General features: G+C 45.8%; 1 protein-coding gene across 3 annotated transcripts in view; it reads left to right on the forward strand.

Moving 5' to 3' along the window:
• The window catches only part of Ptpro (protein tyrosine phosphatase receptor type O), a 208,424-nt gene extending 191,423 nt beyond the window's left edge, over window positions 1-17,001 (forward strand). The window contains exons 24-27 of one of the 3 annotated variants that reach the window (XM_029534785.1): window positions 4,850-5,004; window positions 7,606-7,741; window positions 14,690-14,810; window positions 16,113-17,001. In XM_029534785.1, coding sequence (XP_029390645.1) covers window positions 4,850-5,004; window positions 7,606-7,741; window positions 14,690-14,794 — 396 coding nt within the window. In that variant the 3' untranslated portion in view covers window positions 14,795-14,810; window positions 16,113-17,001. Of the gene's footprint in view, window positions 1-4,849; window positions 5,005-7,605; window positions 7,742-14,689; window positions 14,811-15,748 lie in introns of all 3 variants that reach the window. The other 2 variants (XM_029534791.1, XM_021190314.2) reach the window with 2 other exon arrangements.
• The last annotated feature ends 3,633 nt before the right edge of the window (window positions 17,002-20,634 follow it).

Here is a 20,634-nt window from a genome sequence, read left to right on the forward strand (position 1 = left end):
GTTCCTACTAGTGTAGTCCCCTTGGAACAGGCTGTCTGTTGAGAACAAAACTTGACTGGGAAGCCCTCTTGCCCTGTTTTTTCCTGCCTTCCTGGTGGTGCCAAGCAGGAGAGAACATACTGACGCCTGTGGAACAGACAAATTCACCCCCTGCCTGTTTTGTAAAACCCCATCAGCTAAGAGTGGCTTCTCTGCTTTCAAATGTTGGCAGAACTGGAGATGTCGTCAGGCAGCCTGCTTCCTGGAAGGTGCATGCCAGTACCTGAGTTCCTTCTTCATAAAAATGAACTGAAAGGGCTGGGAAAAGTTAGATAACATTTCATATGGCACTGGCCATTCACAGGTATGGTGGCACTTACCAATCACGCGGCACTTAGGAAGCTGAAACAGGAGTGTCGGGAGTAAAAGGCTAGCCTTGATGCCACAGTGAAACCCCAACCGCCAAGAAAAAAAAATTACAGATTATGTCACATGAAATATCATCTGTCAATTATGTGAAATTCAGATTTCAGTGCTCAGAGTGTTTTGTTGGATCACGGTCCACATTTGTTTAGGATGTCTTGTCTCTGGCTCATGGAAACCAAATGGCTGCAGTATCTAAAACTACTGAAAGGTCTACCTGGACCTTTCCAGAAAATATGTGTTGAATCTTTATGTGGACGCAGATTAGTCATCACAACAACAGCATAAGCACTCAATTAACTACCTGCTTACTGGTGTTTATAAGAAATCACACACACACACCAAAAGAAAAGAAAACTTTACATACACATACACACAGGAAGGAAGGAAGGAAGGAAGGAAGGAAGGAAGGAAGGAAGGAAGGAAGGAAGGAAGGAAGGAAGGAAGGGAGGGAAAGAAAAAGAAAGAGAAAAAAGAAAGAGAGAGAGAGAGAGAGAAAGAAAGAAAGAAAGAAAGAAAGAAAGAAAGAAAGAAAGAAAGAAAGAAAGAAAGAAAGAAAGAAAGAAAGCAATTCTTAACTACTAGTTGTTGGCATTAGCCTTCCCTGAGGTGTGTGAACAGATCCAGGCACACCCCAGTGAGCATGTAACAGGCCGTCCCATCTGTTTCTTTCTTCTGAATTGTCCAGTTCATCCTGTTCCCCAAGCAGGCCACTCAAATGCAGTGTCCCTCCTTTATCGGGCTTTCCAGGTCTGAGGCTCTCAGCTCTGTCCTGCCTACCTAAGAGTGCCCTGCAGGCCCCTCCATGCAAGCACACTGCCCTGACAGCTTTCTTTCTTCTCCTCTTCCTCTCACCGGATACCAACAGTTTCACCTGCAAGTGCTCTGTCTCCCTGGAATGAATGAATCCGAGAATGAGCTATTCCAAAACTAATAAAGCACTATTCAAGTCAATAGATTTCCTACCAGAGGTGACATTTCACAATCTTAACACCATTTAAACAGAGTCTGCCTTCTGGGCTGTTTCTGCAAGAAACCCAGCGCAAACTGCTAAAGAATAGAGAACAAATCTTTCCCAGGTTTGCATCTGGGAACAGGAAAAAAAACAAAAAAACAAACCAAAACCATAACCAAAATAAACATACGGAGTACAATCTAGGGTCTGTTCTCATGCTTATCCCTGTACAGGAAAGACTTACACAGATCATCCTGTGAGCAATAACATACTTCTTGTCCTTGGTCTTAAATGATGTCCCCATCCTTCAATGACAAACATGAAGAGTTTCAAAAGCAGAAATAAAACAACAGTGTTTGCCTATAGGGCAGTTCAGGAGTTACAAGCCCTCTTTTGGCTGTGAGCTGACAGTCTAAATTGGTCAAAAAATAATTGATCGGTATGACCCAATCTTTTCCTCTTAAGATTTTGTTTACACCCACCCATTTGCTTTGTTCCATCTGAGAATTGTAAAGTTCCTAGTTATCTTCTCAATAAGATCAAACCTGTAGATGAGAAAATCAGAGTGAGAATTTAGGATAAGCAGGTCAGATCAAACAGATGCGTTTTCTCACTTAAACAAGGAAAATGACTACTACACTGGCTTGCTACTTCACAGGACATGGAGCCTGCTGTGAATTGAGTAAATATCAACAACTTATCCATTCCTGTGGACCCTGAGCCTTGCTAACTACTGAAAAGCCTGTTGCCAGTTCTGTGGCCCTGCCTGGGAGCCCTGAGGAGACCAGGGACAGTTCTGTGGTCCTACCTGGCAGCCATGAGGAGACCAGGGACAGTTCTGTGCTGCCTGGGAGCCGTGGGGAGACCAGGGACAGTTCTGTGGTCCTGCCTGGCAGCCGTGAGGAGACCAGGGACAGTTCTGTGGTCCTGCCTGGCAGCCATGAGGAGACCAGGGACAGTTCTGTGCTGCCTGGCAGCCGTGGGGAGACCAGGGACAGTTCTGTGGCCCTGCCTGGCAGCCGTGGGGAGACCAGGAGCAGTTCTGTGGTCCTGCCTGGGAGCCGTGGTGACACCAGGGACAGTTCTGTGGTCCTGCCTGGCAGCCGTGGGGAGACCAGGGACAGTTCTGTTGTCCTGCCTGGCAGCCGTGGGGAGACCAGGGACAGTTCTGTGGCCCTGCCTGGCAGCCGTGGTGAGACCAGGGACAGTTCTGTGGTCCTGCCTGGCAGCCGTGGGGAGACCAGGGGCAGTTCTGTGGTCCTGCCTGGGAACCGTGGGGACACCAGGGACAGTTCTGTGGTCCTGCCTGGGATCCGTGGGGAGACCAGGGACAGTTCTGTGGCCCTGCCTGGGAGCCGTGGGGAGACCAGGGACAGTTCTGTGGCCCTGCCTGGGAGCCGTGGGGAGACCAGGGACAGTTCTGTGGTCCTGCCTGGCAGCCGTGGGGAGACCAGGGACAGTTCTGTGGCCCTGCCTGTCAGCCGTGGGGAGACCAGGGACAGTTCTGTGGTCCTGCCTGGCAGCCGTGGGGAGACCAGGGGCAGTTCTGCACTTTTCAGGTGACTGCATTTTCAGATCGGCTGCACTGGAATGTGGCCGTGCAGAGATGGTGTGAGGATCAGCGTGAGCGTGGACATAGCTGGCATGTTCTGTAAGCCTTTCTAGACAGGCCAAGCTAGCTAATGTCTAACTTTGAATACGTGTGGCGTCAAAGCCTGCTCTTCTACACTGTTTATTATGCATGGATTACTTCAAACACTTCGTGCTGCCTGTGGGTGGCATACAGTGCCAAAGGGGCAGTGGATATAGCTGAAGAAATGGGATTGTGATCTCTTTAAATCTTACTATGAATTTGCACATATTATTTATGTAAAAGTCTACTAGTATAGATGCAAATTCTGCTTGAGACTGCTCAGTTTTGCTCTTCACAATTCATTTCTCTTTGCTTCCTGAATATAAACTTGAGCTACGGACCTTCCAAGGTTTTTGCTAGAATATTCTACCCACTGGGTGGATTGTAGGGTCTTTGCAAGTTTGAGGAATGAACCAGATAGTTGAGAAGAACCTGGTGTGAGAACCAGCCTCACAGTTAATAACAAGAGACCAAATCATTCTTCAAACTTATTGGAGACAAAATGGAGTCGACCTTGAGGGATCCTTATCCTGGTGGCTATAGATGTAGCTTAGAGAGAAATTCGGTGCAAGGGCCAATATGAATAGGCTTAATATACTATCGGGGTAACCCACCCCCACATATAGTGTATCCACTTGGCTATGAAGGTATGTCCCTGTTTTCCCAATTGCTAATTGTGCCAGCAGTGCCTGCCTGGCAGGATATATAAATGTTTATCACTTCCTCCCCTGCCCAAAAAAGAAACCTAGCTGCCTTGGGGGAGGAATCTCTCCCACTACGTATGCAAATAGCTTTTCTGTGTGGGAAGGAAGTGTGGAATTCGAGGAATAAAGAGCTGGTGGCTGGAGCAGAGGCAGAGGGAGAGACTGACCCAGCAAACAGGCAACAGCCTTGTACTATACAGATGTCTCTATAATCAAACCCCGAGCAGGGCCCCCAAAGCCCCACAATAATATACAAACTGACTTACCTTAGAACAAAGCACACCAGTGACCGAGCAGATGGGAGCTGGTGCTAGTGATGGCACAGTCATTTTGATGACTGTGACCTGTCACATGCACCACCCGTCACTCTCTTCCTGTGCTTAGGGTCCGGAGGCCTGATACCAGCGGTCCTTTTTAGATACAAGAAAACTGAAGCCCAGCGATTCTGCCTTGGACCAGGTTTCCCCATCTCAGATCTCAGAGCAGGACTTCTCCGATAAATGCCTTTCGTGGTTGTTGTTTGGAAAGTGTGTTTTTGGCAAATATGCCAGGGTCAAAGGAGTGTGCCATATACAGCTGTGGATGTAGCCGGGGTTGGACCTCAGTCAGAGCCCCTGAGAATGCTGGGGGTGTGAATGCCACTGTGGTGCTGGCCAGTTCCGATGGCGAGATGGATGGATTACTGTGCACTGGTGATGCTCACAGCCTGCAGGATGCTTTGTCACATGTATGTGACCTCTTGGGAATTTCCCAGGAAAGCTCGAGGGACCAGTGATTCCACTAGCAGGGAAAGTGCTGGGCTGGGCTGGCAGAGAGCGCTGTGTAGAACAGCAATAGTAGTTTCCAAAATTTTACTGGCCAGGGCTGAGACAGCTCCTAACTGGCAGAGTCAGGATGCCAACCCGAGTCTGCATAAGCTCTCATTCTTGGCTACTGGTGGTTAACCTCTGTGTCCACCTCTTGTGGCTTCATGCAGCTACAATTAACCTTTCCCCTCAGGACCTGTTCAGGACCAGGGCGGTGCTCAGAGCTCAGAAGAGATGGTGATGAAAAGGAGGAGCCTGTCGCATCACCTTGGTCTCCAACGGTGGCTCTGGTCATGCTAGGTGCAGATGAGGTGACTAACGCGTGGTCTTTGGCATGTCTCGCCCACAGGCGGACGAGGCGCAGGACGTGATGCATTTTAACTACACAGCCTGGCCCGATCACGGCGTGCCTCCAGCAGACGCCGCCGAGAGCATCCTGCAGTTTGTGTTCACGGTCCGACAGCAAGCCGCCAAGAGCAAAGGGCCCATGATCATCCACTGCAGGTACCCTCAGCCGCCATTATCTGTTCGCTACCTGTCTTACCGCTGTGGCAAAAACAGCTACTTTAGGAAAACTGGCTGAGTTCAAGGGTTTAGTCTGCCTTGGTAGGACATCAGGATGGTAAGGGCTGAAGGCAGCCACGTCATGAAGCAGAGAGAGGTGAATACTGGTGGTGTCTAGCATTCTTTTTTTATTCAAGCAAAGACTGCAGCCCATGCAGTGTGGTTCTGCCTGCCCTCAGGTCGGGTCTTCCACCCCAGTCAACCTGTCTAGAAACACTCTCCCAGGCATGCCAGGGGGGTGTCTCCTAGGCAAATCTGGATCTGTTAAGTTGACAGTAGTAGCCATCATAAACAACATGGTTTTTTTTTTTTACCCCCATTAAACCTTGATCAGATTCAATCATAAATTATTATTTTAAAATACGAACTTAGTTGATGTTTTGCTGTAAACATTGCTTATTTACCATTTAGTTATTTCATAAGTATACTCTGTAGAATATAAGTTTTTTTTTTAATTTGCTCTTTTTGAGACAGAATCTTACTTTGTAATCCAGTTTGGCCTTGAACTCACTCTTTAGCCCAGGCTGGCCATAAACTTGCAGTGATTCTTCTGCCTCAGCTTTCTGAGTTGCAGGGATTGTAGACATGAGCCACTACAACAAGCTTAAAATATTATTGTCCCAATTTTAAAAGCAAAAGAACAGGAGAGAAATACAAAGATCTTCCAAAGGTTAATTCAACTAGAGCATAGAGAAATTAAGATTCTAATCTAGACACACGGGTCCCCAAAGGTCAGGTACCGTGTGACATCACCACTGAAATCCAGAGTAGATACTGCATGATAGATACAAGGTCAATTCTGCAAAGCTTCTCATGGCTCAAAACAGTCTGAACGGATTTAAGAGAAGGTAGATGGTAAGAAAATATAAGAGTATTTGGTGTATTAGATAAATGTGGTTGCTCTTCAAAATCTCTTCTGGGAATTCAGAATCTAAGGTAAGACACAGGACAAATGGCTTATAACATTACTTTAAATCACAATCCATACGAACTCCTTATGGGAAGTGTTTCCTCTGAAGTAAAGCTTGCCCTCCCACAAATGAACACAAAATGCACCCAGTGACAAGATGTTATAAAATGGTTATATCAGCTCAAAACTTTTGGATGTGTATCAGAGGTAGACATGGGGGGATGGATGTTAGGGAACACAGCCACAGCTATCCCGTCCTGAGCAAGTGCCTTTCAAATATGGGATCTAGCACCTTGTCTTGGTGAGCTAAAATGTTGATCCTGTGTGTGTGTGTGTGTGTGTGTGTGTGTGCGCGCGCATGTTCTGGTGAGCTATATATGTGTGTGCATTATATGTGTGCATGTATGTTATGTGTACACATATGTGTGTGAATGTACAGGTATATTGTGTGCACTTACATGTGTGCACACTGCATGTATGTACCCTGTGTGTGTGCACATTGAGGACCAGCAGTGCTTGTGAGCTGCTAAGTTGCTGTTGAAGGAGCTGGTCCTTCTCATCTGCCCAACTTAGACTTCTGAGGTTTCAAAGCATGTTGTTGAAAATGAGATTATTCTCAAAGCAGCCCTCTGAAAATAAAGCTGCTTGCACCTGTGGGGTCAAGCTCACACAGTCCTTTCTCAGCTGGCAGCAGGTGCCCTGCGGGATGTGACTTTACAAGTGCACACTTGGTGGCAGACCATTTTATCTGAGAAGCCCCGGGAGAGAAGAGTTATCTAATAGAAAAAGCAAATTGGGCCCTGAACTCGAAGGCTTTTAGTTTGGGATTTTTTTCTTCTTCTAGAAAATTCCACATCTAAATTGGCTCAACCGTCTTTTTACCCAAAATGTCAGTGTAATTTAGAGTCCCGGAGCCCTTTGGCTCTGTGGATGGTTGGCTTAAGGGCAGAACTGACTTTAAAATACAGAACAGGAGACTTTAGGGAGTTGGCAATACCAGTTCATATCTATCCACACCCTTAGCACTAGGATGAGTATAGCTCAACCTCAAGGTAGTCATTTAAAAGATCGCTGGGAGATTCATGCAGATGCATGGCTGGGTCAGTAGAGGCACGTGTCCTCCATGGCTGTCTGGAAGGGTGAGCTGACCGTGTACAAATGTTCATGCCCCCAGAGCTGGAGTTAGGCAGTGGGGTTGTCAACTAAACCTTGGAACTGGGTTGAGCTGGGTTCCAGGAATGACGTGTGTGTGTGTGTGTGTGTGTGTGTGTGTGTGTGTGTGTGTCTACCCCTGAGACAGGAGGCTGTTAATATGCATCCCTGCCTTAAGGGGAATGTGAACCATCTCCTCCTTGGGACGTTCAGTGTACAGTCTTCACTTTCCTCCAAAAACAGAGCCCAGGGCAGAAGTGGTACAAAGCCTTAACTCTATAGACAATGAACAGTGACGGTCAAAAATGTGGCATCTAAGCGGCGCCAGCCACCTCAGCAGTGCCAGCTAAGTGCAAGGCACTGTGGGAGAGCAGGTTCCCCCTCTCATTGCTGTCTGTCTGCTTTAGAGATCTCCAGTTGGTTTCCAGCAGCACAGAAGCCCAGTGCGACTGACGTACTATCTGAACCTTCTTTTGCAGTGCGGGTGTGGGACGGACAGGAACCTTCATTGCCCTGGACAGGCTCCTGCAACACATTCGAGATCATGAATTTGTGGACATCTTGGGGCTGGTGTCAGAGATGCGCTCATACCGCATGTCAATGGTACAGACAGAGGTAGGAACAGAATTGATATGTACGCTTGAGTTTGCTCTTGTCGGAAAGCATCCTATTACCCAACTTTACGTTTTAATCGGGCTATCTCGGTATCTTCACATCTGTCTTCCCCATTTTCTTGCTCTGCATGTTTGAAACTACCCCATTCCAAATGAACAGGTAGCAAGCTCTCAAAAGGCTGTGGTGTAAATAGTGACGCTGCTTGGCTGGCTTCATCTGCCTCCTAGGAATACGGAGCACGTGGGCGTGTCTGAAATAGAATAAACCACCTTTTGAGCCGTATGGGGCTCACTGAAGGGAGCAGTCCGTCTGGGTAAGGAAGACAGTAGGACAGATGTGATTTGATTTCCACTTGAGATGACAGACTGGTCAGTAAGTTTGTCCTTGGGCTCGCTCCTCCACGTGACTCCGTCTTCACTCACTGCTGATAATAACCCTTGGTTGGATTTGTGAGTTCTCTCTTGGTTTTAAGGATTGCCAGCCCCCAAGCCACTGCCCCTGCCCTATGACTTAAATCAATGGCTCTCAATCTGTAGGTTGTGGCCCATTCGGGGGTTACAGATTAGCTATCCTGCATATCAGATATTTATATTACATTTCATAACAGCAGCAACATTACAGTTATGAAGTAGCAATGAACTAATTTTTATGACTGGGGTCACCACAACATGAGGAATGTATTAAAGGGTCGCAGCATTGGGAAGGTTGAGAACCAATGCCTTAAATGAATGGGTGGTGTATCCCAGAATTCCCCCAGTCTTATTGATCAGTGTCCCCTTTGCCTCTTCTTCTCCCAAGTCCTTCTGTCCCTTGAAGCTTTAGAATGTGCTCAGCCTGGACGGACAGCTCCAGGCAGCCTTGTGTTGCCCACCAGCAAGAGCCAGAGGACACCTGTGTGACTGCCAAAACCCAAGTAGAGTGGCTTTTCTGTAATCCAAACCACTGGGCTATTAGGTACTCCCTGGCCTCAAGGGCTCAATAGAGCTTTTCCTGGAGAAGCATGTGGGAGGGAATCTTCTGAACTAGAACAATGTCAGGCCTGACTTCTCTCTCACCAGAGATGGCTTTAATGCCTTGTCTTCCTCCTGCAGCTTCGTTCAAGAACCACTAGATGTCAGTATAACTCAAATAGCCTGGAGGGTCATGGCAGAGTCTCTCCAACATCAACTCTTCCTTCACTCTTCGGTTTCCTACTCCTACCTCCATCACCACAGCCGCATCTTAGCGAGGCTTGGCAGAGCCCTTCAAATGTATTCTTTGCCAAGCTGTTCCCAGGTCACCGTAGTTTGGAGCTAGTCACTCATTAGCAAACGTCTTAATGACAGTTAGGAAGCATAACCAGGCAGGATGTTGTCCCGTTAGGAGAAGCTTCTTTTTGCAACTTACATGGAGACACACAACTGGTAAGGCTGCAGAAAACAAGAGACTACAGACTGACCTGCCATAAATGGAAGTCTGAGCCACACCCCTTCCTTTAGAGGCTCAGGGAGCATCCTGAAAGAGGGAGCAGAAAGATCACAAGAGGCAGACAAAAGATCACAAGAGGCAGACAAAAGATCACAAGAGGCAGACAAAAGATCACAAGAGGCAGACGCAGCAGATAATGCTAAGCAAGCACTGTTTTCTGACCGCAGCGGAGCAGTTGCAGGTAGGAACTTGTAGCAGTAGTGACTCAAAACCTGAGTGAGATCAAGCCAGACAAAATCCCAGCACGGAGACGGGGAGGTGGGCCTCGGGGTGCTATGGACAACTGATGACCTTTCGGGGGAGGCAGGCCATTTTCTACAGGGATGCGGGGCTTTGGGAACTCCCCCCAATCCTGTAGATGTCCCACACCTATGCATGTACAGACAACATTCAGTATCCTCAGTGGGTCTGGAAAAAAACAAACAAAAACAAAACAGAGCATGTGACATTGGAAGGGGGAAGTGGTGGGGGGAGGTCGGAAGGGGGAAGTGGTGGGGGGCTAAGGGAGAGACATCAAGGGAGGGAATGAGGGCTGGATTTGAGCCTGAAGTTTTGGTTGGTTACTACCATAAACACATATCCTGATATGCAATAAAACCATCTCCGTTACATTTATATGCAATACACACTTTAAAAAACCATATTCTTACATATTCTTACATGATAGCAGTTCTTAACCTGTGGGTCACCTCTTTGGCTGTTGAACTACCCCATCACAGGGGTTGCCAAAGAGCATCAGAAAACGCAGTATTTACATTGTAACTCAGAACAGTAGCAAAATTACAGTTATGAGGTAGCAACAAAAATATTTTTACGGTTGGGGTCAGCGCCACAGGAGGAATTGTAGTAAAGGGTCCCATTGTTAGGGAGGTTGAGAACCTGCTTTCTGGTATGTGTAAATCCCCATACTTCAGATCACATCTTGTTCTAAGCATCTTGGTGGATGACGTGTCCCCCTAGTTGATACCTCTTTACAACTTTGTAGATGTTGACTGTAGGCTGGTTACTTTTGTTTTTTCACAACCACAGAATCCTTGTCCATTTCTGAAAACTACCTCTGTGCACACGGCTCCTTCTCTGGCTCCCCCCAGCCTCTCTGTTTGTCTTCAGAGTGAAAATCTCAGGGAACAGACCAGCCCCTGGGGCTTCCTGCACGGCCCGGACTCTGCTTTGTCTCTCCTTTATTTTTGGCCCCAGTTTTAGTCATCCAGCTTCCTTCTTTACAGCAACATTTCTGGCTGACTTCTCCATGAAATCAGTCTTTTGAAAGGCCGCTATTCCCTCCAGGAATTGCTGGGAGATCCAAGGAGCATGGTCTCTCTCTCTCAGCTTCCTCCCTTTCTCCACTCCCCAGTGATATCCCTGAGTTCCCTCAGGAGTCCCGAATGGACACCTTCCCAGTTGTTTATTTATGTCTGCTTTACTGGTTATATCTAGAACATCTTGTTCACTTGCCTTATTTTTCCTTGTTTCTGTGTGCTCCCTGGGCCAACCTGTATTTTCCAACACAAGTTCTTTTATTTCGTGTTTGTCCTTTAACCCACTCACATTCAAATCCTGCTGCCTGCTAATTTACTTAGTTAATAAGTAAGGACCAAAGAATGAAATGATTTTTTTTTTCTTGCTCTTGTCAATCAAACATGACAATCAAGAGGACAAAATCAGTTTCCAGTGGAGATCTGGTCTTTATCTACTTAACCCCGGAGCTGAATAGCATATTTCTCCTCATTTTTGGTTGATAATTCTCCACACGCCTACCTCCTGGACTCCATCATACCTTGCTATCCCCTGAAATAGCCAAAGTGACTAATTCAAGTAGCCATGTCCTCAGGGTTCGCCTTGGAATCGTTGCAGTCCGCACGGGCAGCCCGTGTGGTTCTGCCCTTTCTCAACCGATCAACCACACTTCGGGGCTTCTCCATCCTTTCAGAGAAAGGATGAAAACAGAGAGCCAGCACCTGGGAGGGGACGAGAGCCTTGGCTCTGGGACTTCCCAAGTCATGTCACCTCTTCAGAGCCTCCACTTCTCCTCTCTAAAATGGGACTCACAGGTGCCATGTGTCGCCGCCATAAGGAACACAGGGCCTAAGCTGACAGGATCCAGAAAGGTACTTGGAACCCATAGCCTGTCACCTACAGATGGCACGGACCCCTCCCGCTCCCCTGAGCACTACTCTATTCTTAGCAAACATTTTGCTTGGTTTTCTTTCAATCGCTTCTCTAGAGGTCAGTTGAGGTTTTGCTTTGAGCAGATTGTCCTCACGGTGGGCAGCTTGGCTTTCTCCAGGTCTCAGGGATGTGACTTTAGATAGCCTTGTACTTCTTTGTCCTATCTGTGTGGCCTGGTCACTGTCCTCTTTGGGGTTTTTTTGGTTTTGTTTGGGTTTTTTGTTTGTTTGTTTGAGTTTTGGGGGTTTTAATTCGCATATGCCAATTATATGTAATAATTAGATGAATATACAGAATGTTGACCTTCGTCCTGCATCTGTAGACATGTATATAATGTATTTTGAACACATTCACCTACCCCCATTATTCTCTTTCCCACTCCTGTTGAGCCCCTTCCTTCCCCATCAGTCTTCCTTCAGCTTTCTGTCTCCCTGTGTGCTTACGACCCAGTGAGTCTCCCTGTGTGCTTACGACCCACCCAGTGAGTCTCCCTGCGTGCTTACGACCCAGTGAGTCTCCCTGTGTGCATACGACCCAGTGAGTCTAGCTGCAGTGCTTTAAAGAGCATGGATGTGCCATTATTCACAGGAGTGTGGACAACTTGCCTGTTGGCAACACCAGTGAAGATGTGCCGTGCTTGGTTTTGGTTTTGACACAAAGTTTGGCCACTGGGCATCCGCAGAGCATGAGTCCAGACCAGAGCCCTGTCTATTTCCAGCATTCACGTGAGCCCAGAACTAATGGGTTGATGTATGAGGACCACCATGGCTGGCTCAGTGCAGTGAGATGTAATCATAGCGTAAGGGAAGGTGTTTTCTCCAGAGCTTACTGAGAACACAGAGCTGAGGTTCCAACGAGCTGCGGCTCGAAGCGTTTGCTTTTATCCTCTGTGTGAAGCTGTTTGCACACACAAAGGCTGTCTAAAATCCTGTGGACATCTTGGCTGTGCTTTATTCAGGCGTAATAGTTAATCATACTGCTGATAATGAGACAGTTGGGGTAAAGAAGGAGAAAAACCATGAAATGAACCTGTTTCATGGCACAGAGAAAACTAACCTTAATGTCCAAGGGATTTTATCTCAGCCTTCAGCTATGCACAGCTGCTCAAGTACGTGTTCATGTGCACTTATGTGCTACACACACACACACACACACACACACACACACACACGAGTTTCTGCAACACTGCATTTTCACATAGTACATACCTTAGTTAGGGTTTACTGCTGTGAACAGACACCATAACCAAGGCAACTCTCATAAGGACAACATATATTTGGGGCTGGCTTACAGGTTCAGAGGTTCAGTCTATTATCATCAAGGCAGGAACATGGCAGCATCCAGGCAGGCATGGTGCAGGCAGAGCTGAGAGTTCTACATCTTCATCTGAAGGCTGCTAGTGGAATACTAACTTCCAGGCAGCTAGCATAAGGGTCTTAAGCCCACACCCACAGTGACACACCTACTCCAACAAGGCCACACCTCCTAATAGTGATCTCTCTGGGCCAAGTATATACAAACCATCATAGCACATTAATATGCAAAATATTCAATGATACACATACATCACAAACTACCCAAAACTTTCACATTTCAACTCAAAGATTGTTTCTTTACACCCTTTTCTCATGTGTAAAGCATTAAACATTTTCTCCATTTCCTGCTATCTGTGTCTATTTATATGCCTTATCTATTGGAGCATTAACTTTGATTTTCACTACTTTATATTTTATCCGTGTCCACACCATTTGTTAATTTTATGTCTCCAACAATCTAATAATCGCTACCTTACTATGCCCAAAATTATCACTGGATCTTCTCCCCCCCCTTCTTTATCTGTGCTCAGTCCATAAATGAAAACCCCCATTTCAGCTTACTTTTTTCCCACCCCATAGCCTTTATTTATTCTCTGAGACATGGCCTCACTGTGCAGCCCAGACATTCTGCTTCCTCTGCCTCAGCCTCCTCCCCCACTGCCATGCCACCAAACTACGTGGCCACTATTTGCGTATGTTGTAAAAATTCCCTGTATTTGCTTCAAACATCACTTAACAATGGTAGGCTGTTACAAATTAGGGACAGAAGACACTTTCTGTCTCCCAGGAGTGATTTGCATGGTGGGTATTTATTTATCTCTTTGTAGGTGTTTCTGGTTTATGAAACCTTTGAACACCACCAACTCCTTGGTTCTGTGGGGCAACTCTGACAGCACCTCCCTTCCATCGTACTTCTTTCACCTTTTTACCATTTTTTTATTTAGAGAACCTTGAAATTTGACTTGTATTTTTTTTTTTTACTGCTTATAATTTCAGGATATCTTTTTCTTTCATAATCAGAAAGGAATTAGGCCATCTTTTCCTTCTCCATTTCTTTGTTGTTATTTCATTTATATTTCAGGAGTTTGTGTCAATGTACTACGATAAGGTGGGAAGATTTTAGCTTTTCCAAATTCGCCAAGTTGCATATCCGCTGCCTTCAGGACTGTGAAGTAATGATCTATACTGCACAGCAACTTCACCCTGGAAAGCTGGGGATTGAATTGCTCAGAGCATAGTTCCTTAAGGTTATTATTGTCACCAGAAAGGAGAATGGCAACCACTTGAGGGGACAGTTGTTCACTGTGGTGACTAATTACCATCTCTCAAGGAGTATCAGATCACCACACTTTACTCCTCACATCCACACATTAATCGTTATATCTCAATAGAGCTAGAGAAAGAATATGAAAGATATTTTGCTGTATGGATCATCAGAGGCAATGGCCCAGCGGGTAAAGGACTTGCTGCACAGGTATAATGGCCTCAGTTTGTGACCCTAGCACTCACATTAAAAGCCGGGTATCAGAGCACTGGACTATTCCTAACGCCAGAAGGAGGAGACAAAAGGAGCCTTGGAGCTGGCTGGCTAGCTGGTCTTGTCAAATCTGCAAGCACCATCTTCAGTGAGGGAGCTCGTGCCACAAAAATATGGGGGAGAGAATGATAGAAGAAGCTATTTGATTTTGACCTCTGGCCTCTACACACATATCCACATCATGCACACATATGGACATGTACACAGACACATGCACACATGCCCATACATGGATAAAGAATATTGTTATGAGAGTTCTAAGGAATGATGTTATAAGAGTTATCACTAATAAAAAATACCTTTGAAACTCAACCTCTTGGATTTTAATATTGTACGACTGTCTCTGTGAAGACGTGAAGGTGGTTTCCTTTTGCATCAGATGCTAATCATCACGCTGTCTAGTTGATTCTTCCTCTTCACGAGTGCTCCACTCTGAGGCCTATCTGTGCTCTGTCCTAGGAGCAGTACATTTTTATCCATCAGTGTGTGCAGCTGATGTGGCTGAGGAAGAAGCAACAGTTCTGCATCAGTGACGTCATCTACGAGAATGTCAGCAAGTCCTAGTTCAGAATCTGGAGCGGTGAGTAGAGAGGGTCTTAGCATAAGGGACTTGTGTAGACTCTCACTTCATGTCCCCTTTTCTGCCCAAGTCTGAGGCACACAAAGGTGGCCATATTCAAGTATGTTGGCTTGAAATTTCAATGCCCTCTGTGGGTCATAGCAACAGAGGAAGCTTCTGAAACTCATATTTTCACCTCTACCCAGAACCTTTCATCATTCCAATACTGGATTTCTATCTGTCACTTAGCAACACAGCCTCCTCTCTATACCTAGACAGCTGTGCAAATGTTAGGTTGATTACAAGAGTTATAAGCAGGAGTCAGGACTCCCAAAAGAGTTTGAATTGGAATGGAGACTCCAAAAAAAGGAAAGCAATATTGACCACAGAGCCTCAGGATTACGGGTTCTGAAAATTCCTGGACTTCACTTACCGCGTGAGCAGCTACTCGGGAGAGTCACAGAAGCAGAGTTATCTGTCCAGTAGTTTGCACTCACATTTTGACTACAAGATCTGATTTGGAGGTCTGAGAGATCTTGGATGAAGTAACATGTAGCTTCAGGACTTATCTCAGTAACAGAGCAGGATTTCTGACTATGGAAGGATCCGGAAGCCACTGATAGAGTGGGAGGCACCATGGAAGAAATACAGACGGATAGGAAGCATATGCTCTGTATCGGTGGCAGGATAGCACCATCATGGTGCCTCGGCATCTACCAAGAAAAGGCTAGAGCATCACGGGACAGCTGGAAGGATGCAGCATGAGGAAATATAAGAGACAAATGTGTAAGTGAAGAGAAAGTATTCAGAGTGATAGAAAGGACGAGTCCCCAGAAGAGATGGATAAACTCAAGCCCCCAAGATTTGGAGTTGTGGGGCTCAGTATAGTAGGAACCAGAGGTGGGAGGAGACGGTTAATACACCAGGATGCTAACTAACTATGTTTCTCTCATGCACAGGTGAGGACATGATAGCTGTGCATCCTCCCTTGCTTCCAGAGTTTTTATAGGGGTTTTTAGTCACTTTGATAAATCGAGTCCCTGCTGTGCAGTATGTGGACAAGGAGGGGATTTACCTCCTAGAACCGAGAAGACTTAGCCTTAAGGAGCCTACAGTATCATTTGGAGTCTTTTCACTTCTAGATGTTTGATGGACCAAATTCACTAGGATTCCAGAAAGGTCACCATGCTCCTCGAGTGACAGGAATCGCAGTACTTCCTGATGGCTCAGTTGGCTCTTTGCTGCTCGGGCTGGGTTGATTTTTTTTTTTTTTTTAAGTGCAATAATTTCTGTATAATTGTGATTTTTACATTCACAATTCAGAATGCTGAATTGTTATCTGCCCACACCATCGATCAGTGCCACAGCCTTGGAAAGATCCAACATCATTGCGGAGTTTTATCTCATCCCTGAAAAGGCATGGCTACACAGGAAGACGTGGTGATGAATCGCCTTCAAAGAAACTGAGCGAGTGTGCCCCTCGCTCCAGCCTTGAAGCTACGGGTCACGAGTGGGTGGGCAGAGAGGGACAAGAGCGGCTCTACTCACCCATCAGCCAGCTTATCTTCTCCTATTTCAGATATGAAAGCCTGTGTTTCAAAGTAGAGTAGGAAAAACATTACGTGTCTGACTTGTCATAGTGGGTTTCTTCCTTGTTGACAGTTGGGAATTTCTTCTGTGGCTCTTTTGAACTATTGTCACAGTCCTTTTTGAACAGCCAGAGCTGATTCAACAGTTTTGACTCTGACTCTAAACTCTGAGCTATCTTGGTGCCTAGCCTTCACGTTTATTTTTCTCTCTGTCCACCTGTGTACACAAAAAAACAGTTTCTCCAAGAGCTATAGGCTGTAAAAATGCACTTTCTTTCCCCACCCAGAGGAGCTTGGAATTCCGAAGTCATGACAACAATGACCTCAGCATGTAAGGACAGTTATTGGACACCATCCCTTAAGAATACTGTTGAGTGTCTCTGTGGATTCCGACAGGAGGTTCTCTGGGTCTTCTTTGCATTTCTGTTGTCAGAGTCATTTTAACCTGTGTAGCTAGTGGCATTATATTCTTTGGATTTTGTATGATTAAAGTACATGATTGTGTGTTGTGACCATGAAAGTTGTTGAAATGAACATCAATGCTGTTGTGGGAACCTGTTATTTTGTACTACTTTCTAAGGTCAGAGGAGGTGATGGTCTAGACTAGTGGTTCTCTCCTCTGGGAAATATAAAAAAAAAGAAAAGAAAAGAAAAGAAAAGAAAAGAAAAGAAAAGAAAAAAGAAAGAAAGAAAGAAAGAAAGAAAGAAAGAAAGAAAGAAAGAAAGAAAGAAAGAAAGAAGAAAGAAAAAGAAAAAGAAAAAGGAAGTGGCACGTTCCAGCCTTGGTGGCCTGACCCGCCATGCACTGGTTGGCAATGGCTGACCTGTTTTTATCTCATGGAGACTCTGACTCAGAACTCCATAATCTCTCCACCCAGCTTGCTAGGTTCCCACTGACAGGTCGTTACGACACCGCTAACCCTGTGCTTCAAATCCCCTACGGCCTTCGTGGTACACATCTGGCAAAACCACACTTTGCCGCTGTACTTTTCTCTCTTGAACCCAGTTGAACCGCCACATGAAGGAAACACCACACAGACTTAGTTCAGAAACAATGGTAACTCAATCTCTGGGCACAACAACTAAGACCTAATCATGTAAGGCTTATTAAAATCTGATTCCTCCAGTGGTGAATCCTTGCGTGTTCACCATGATACCAGGAAACTCTAGAGGCTACATCTTACACTTATTGTCCCCACTCCAAAGGACCTGTCTCTTGCTTCCTCTCTTCCTTCATCAAACCCAGAAGTCCCGCCTACTTGTCCAGTGATTGGCTCCTTTATTCGTTAGGGGATTGGATCACAAGAAGCCACCTGAGTATGTGATGCATTCCTCATTCCAGACAACCCCTCCCAGGAGAGCAGAATTAGCATTAAATATACAAGCAGCACAGCGCCATCCACAACAAACAATAGTTCCCGCAACAGTTCTCAACCTGTGGGTCGCGACTCCCTCAGGTTTTAAAGATCTTTTCAAAGGGCTTCATATCATATATTTACACATCAAATATTTACATTAAAATTCATAAAAGTAGCACAATTATAGTTATGAAGTATCAACAAAATAGTTTTATGGTTGGGGGAAGGGGTCACCACAACGTGAACTGTATTTGGGAAGGCTGAGAACCTTCTAGACATCCTGAGGTCAACATTTGAGTTGAAAGTGATACATTTGGCAGCTTCTATGTAGGAATGGGGTTGTTGTGAGCCCACTTGTGTGTCTGATATTTGTCCCCTACCCCAAGTTTCCCTCCATTCTCATCTATCTTATTTCTTTCAGGATTTATTTTATTTGTAATTATGTGTGAATCTGTGTGTGGAGCAATGTGTGAGCATGTATGTGTGAGCATGTATGTGTGAGCATGTATGTGTGAGCACAGTGTCCGCCGGAGTTCAGAAGGTGGTATCAGGTCCCCTGGTGCTGGAGTCATAGGTAGCTGTGAGTTATCTGACATGGGTGTCAGGTCCTCTGTAAGAGTAGTACATGCTCTTAACAGCTGAGATATCTCTCCCAGTCATCTTCTTGAAACTGTACATAAGATCAGCTTAGTGTTTTGTCGGTGACCTTCATAAACAGTAAAGCACACAACTATAGTAATAGATAATAATAGATAAACCCCGCTGACTCTTGTGACTGGAGTGTCCTGGACACAGCAGACCTTGGTGAGGCCCTGAAAGATCAGGCCAGTAAACCTCTTTGCCTGGAAAGGGCGTGGCAGGATGTGTCTGTACCCTGCAGGCTGACAGCTGGGACGCCATGAGGAATGCCAGGCTTTCTCACCTAGTTAGGTCTCCTGCCCAACTCCTTCCTGCCTCCTCCTCGTCCTCCTCCCCCCCCCCNCTCTGTCAGACCCCCTCCTGGACATTTAATCCTGCACCGTGCCAGTCTCTGAAATGAACGGGATTTTTAAAAAGGTCACAAGCATATATGTGTGACATTCTTAGAACCTCACACATAGGCAGGTCAGGGGTGGGTTTGTGTGACCACGGAAATGCTTGTGGGAAGCTGGAGATCTCCCATGGCCCCAAGATTGCTTATGTAAATTCTGTAGCCGGGGCTGGAACATCTCATGAAGGTATGCATTCCATAGATCCTCATGTTCTCCTTGAGTGCCCACCCCTTCACAGGAGAGATCTGCTGGCCCCAGCCCAGCTTTCCTAAAAGAAGACAAGAGGAGACCAGGGCTGCAGGCAGACCAAGCATCGAGCCTACTGGGAGGTCACACAGAGGCAGCTTCTAGATCATTCTTTCAGTCTTTGCTATTATCTCCCCATTCTCTGGTGACCCTTGAGTTACAGACTTTAAGATGTTCAGCTAGCAAAAGACAGCCTTTCCTTCCACCAATGAATTTGTTGTATTTCAGTTAACACACTGTAGGTTGCTAAGCGGATTATCAAAAGGGATAAAGCACCCACAAACGCTTTGCTTGGTTCTCTGGTGAGCACGGAGGTTACCCCAAGCAGCTGCTTCTACCCTGAATTCCACCTTTATCACTCAAAAGTGAGGTCCCCAGAGACTCTTCAGTATTTTTAGTTAAGTTTATAAAATTTTTATGAGCAGGGTGTTGTATTGAATCAACACACAGACTGGAGAACACAGTTCACAACAACCTGTACAGCATACAGAGACAGCTAAGGACTGTAGAATCATTTGTGAGGGCCTGTGATGGAACTTCGGAGCTAAAAAAGATAAGTTACAAAGTTAGTTCACAAACTACCACTAAAGGCTGAAATACAAATGTAATAATTAACACTAATTATCGCTCCATCACTGGAAAGATTATATTTTACTTGAAAAGAAAATGAGAGGTTGAGCTTATTTTCATTTTTTTTTATTTTTGGACAGCTCTTTAATGTGGAATCTTCATCTTTTCCCCCCACTGACAAAAACCAACACCAAAACCAAAAATAAATCCTCCTAAACATTTACATGTCTTGTGAGTGAGGAAATCCACTAAGACATGTTTAATGTCAGATTTTATAATGCCACTCCATTCTTAATGTTGACCCTCAGAAGGCAAAATACCTTCTATGAGAGGCTGTAGTGTCCACGTGAAAAGCCAGAGCTGAGGCTTTGTGTCTAGATTTTCTATAGGCCACATGATAGCTGCTAGCTAGAGGATTGGCCTTTAGCCAAGGGGTTAAAATTACTGAGTCCAATCTCTGAGGGCAGAGTTCCCCCTGCTTTCTAGCAAGGAGCCCTTCCGTTACACCCTGGGGAATGTCTGATGCAATGTGCTTCAAATAGCTGGCCCAGCTCCCAGATCCCAGATCTCCAGCCTGGTGCTTGGCACAGGGCACAGAGTCAGGAACCATGCCCAGGACCAAATGTGATACTCACGTTAGCCAACTGGGTTATGGAGCATCAAACATAGCATGGAGAACTGCAGACGCTCAACCCTGGTTTTCAGCAGCTTCACATGGATATCCAAGAGGGAAATTCCAGCCATAATATCTCTGACTGCTGGCCGTGTAGAAGAGGAGAAACGTAGCTTTTAGAGTCAGTGAGGGACTTCTCTCGAGACGGCCTGTCCATTTCTCTCTCTTATAAGCCAATTCTCTGAGCTGAGCCTGATACTCATTTTTAATCCAGAGACCCATGCCCATGTTCAATCAATAAAAGATTTTGTGACTACTTACATTAAACACTACCTTAAAGCCGGACGGTGGTGGCGCACGCCTTTAATCCCAGCACTTGGGAGGCAGAGGCAGGCGGATTTCTGAGTTCAAGGCCAGTTTGGTCTGCAAAGTGAGTTC

The sequence above is a fragment of the Mus pahari genome, chromosome 2 (genome assembly GCF_900095145.1).
Source record: "Mus pahari chromosome 2, PAHARI_EIJ_v1.1, whole genome shotgun sequence".
NCBI classification, from domain to species: Eukaryota; Metazoa; Chordata; class Mammalia; order Rodentia; family Muridae; genus Mus; species Mus pahari.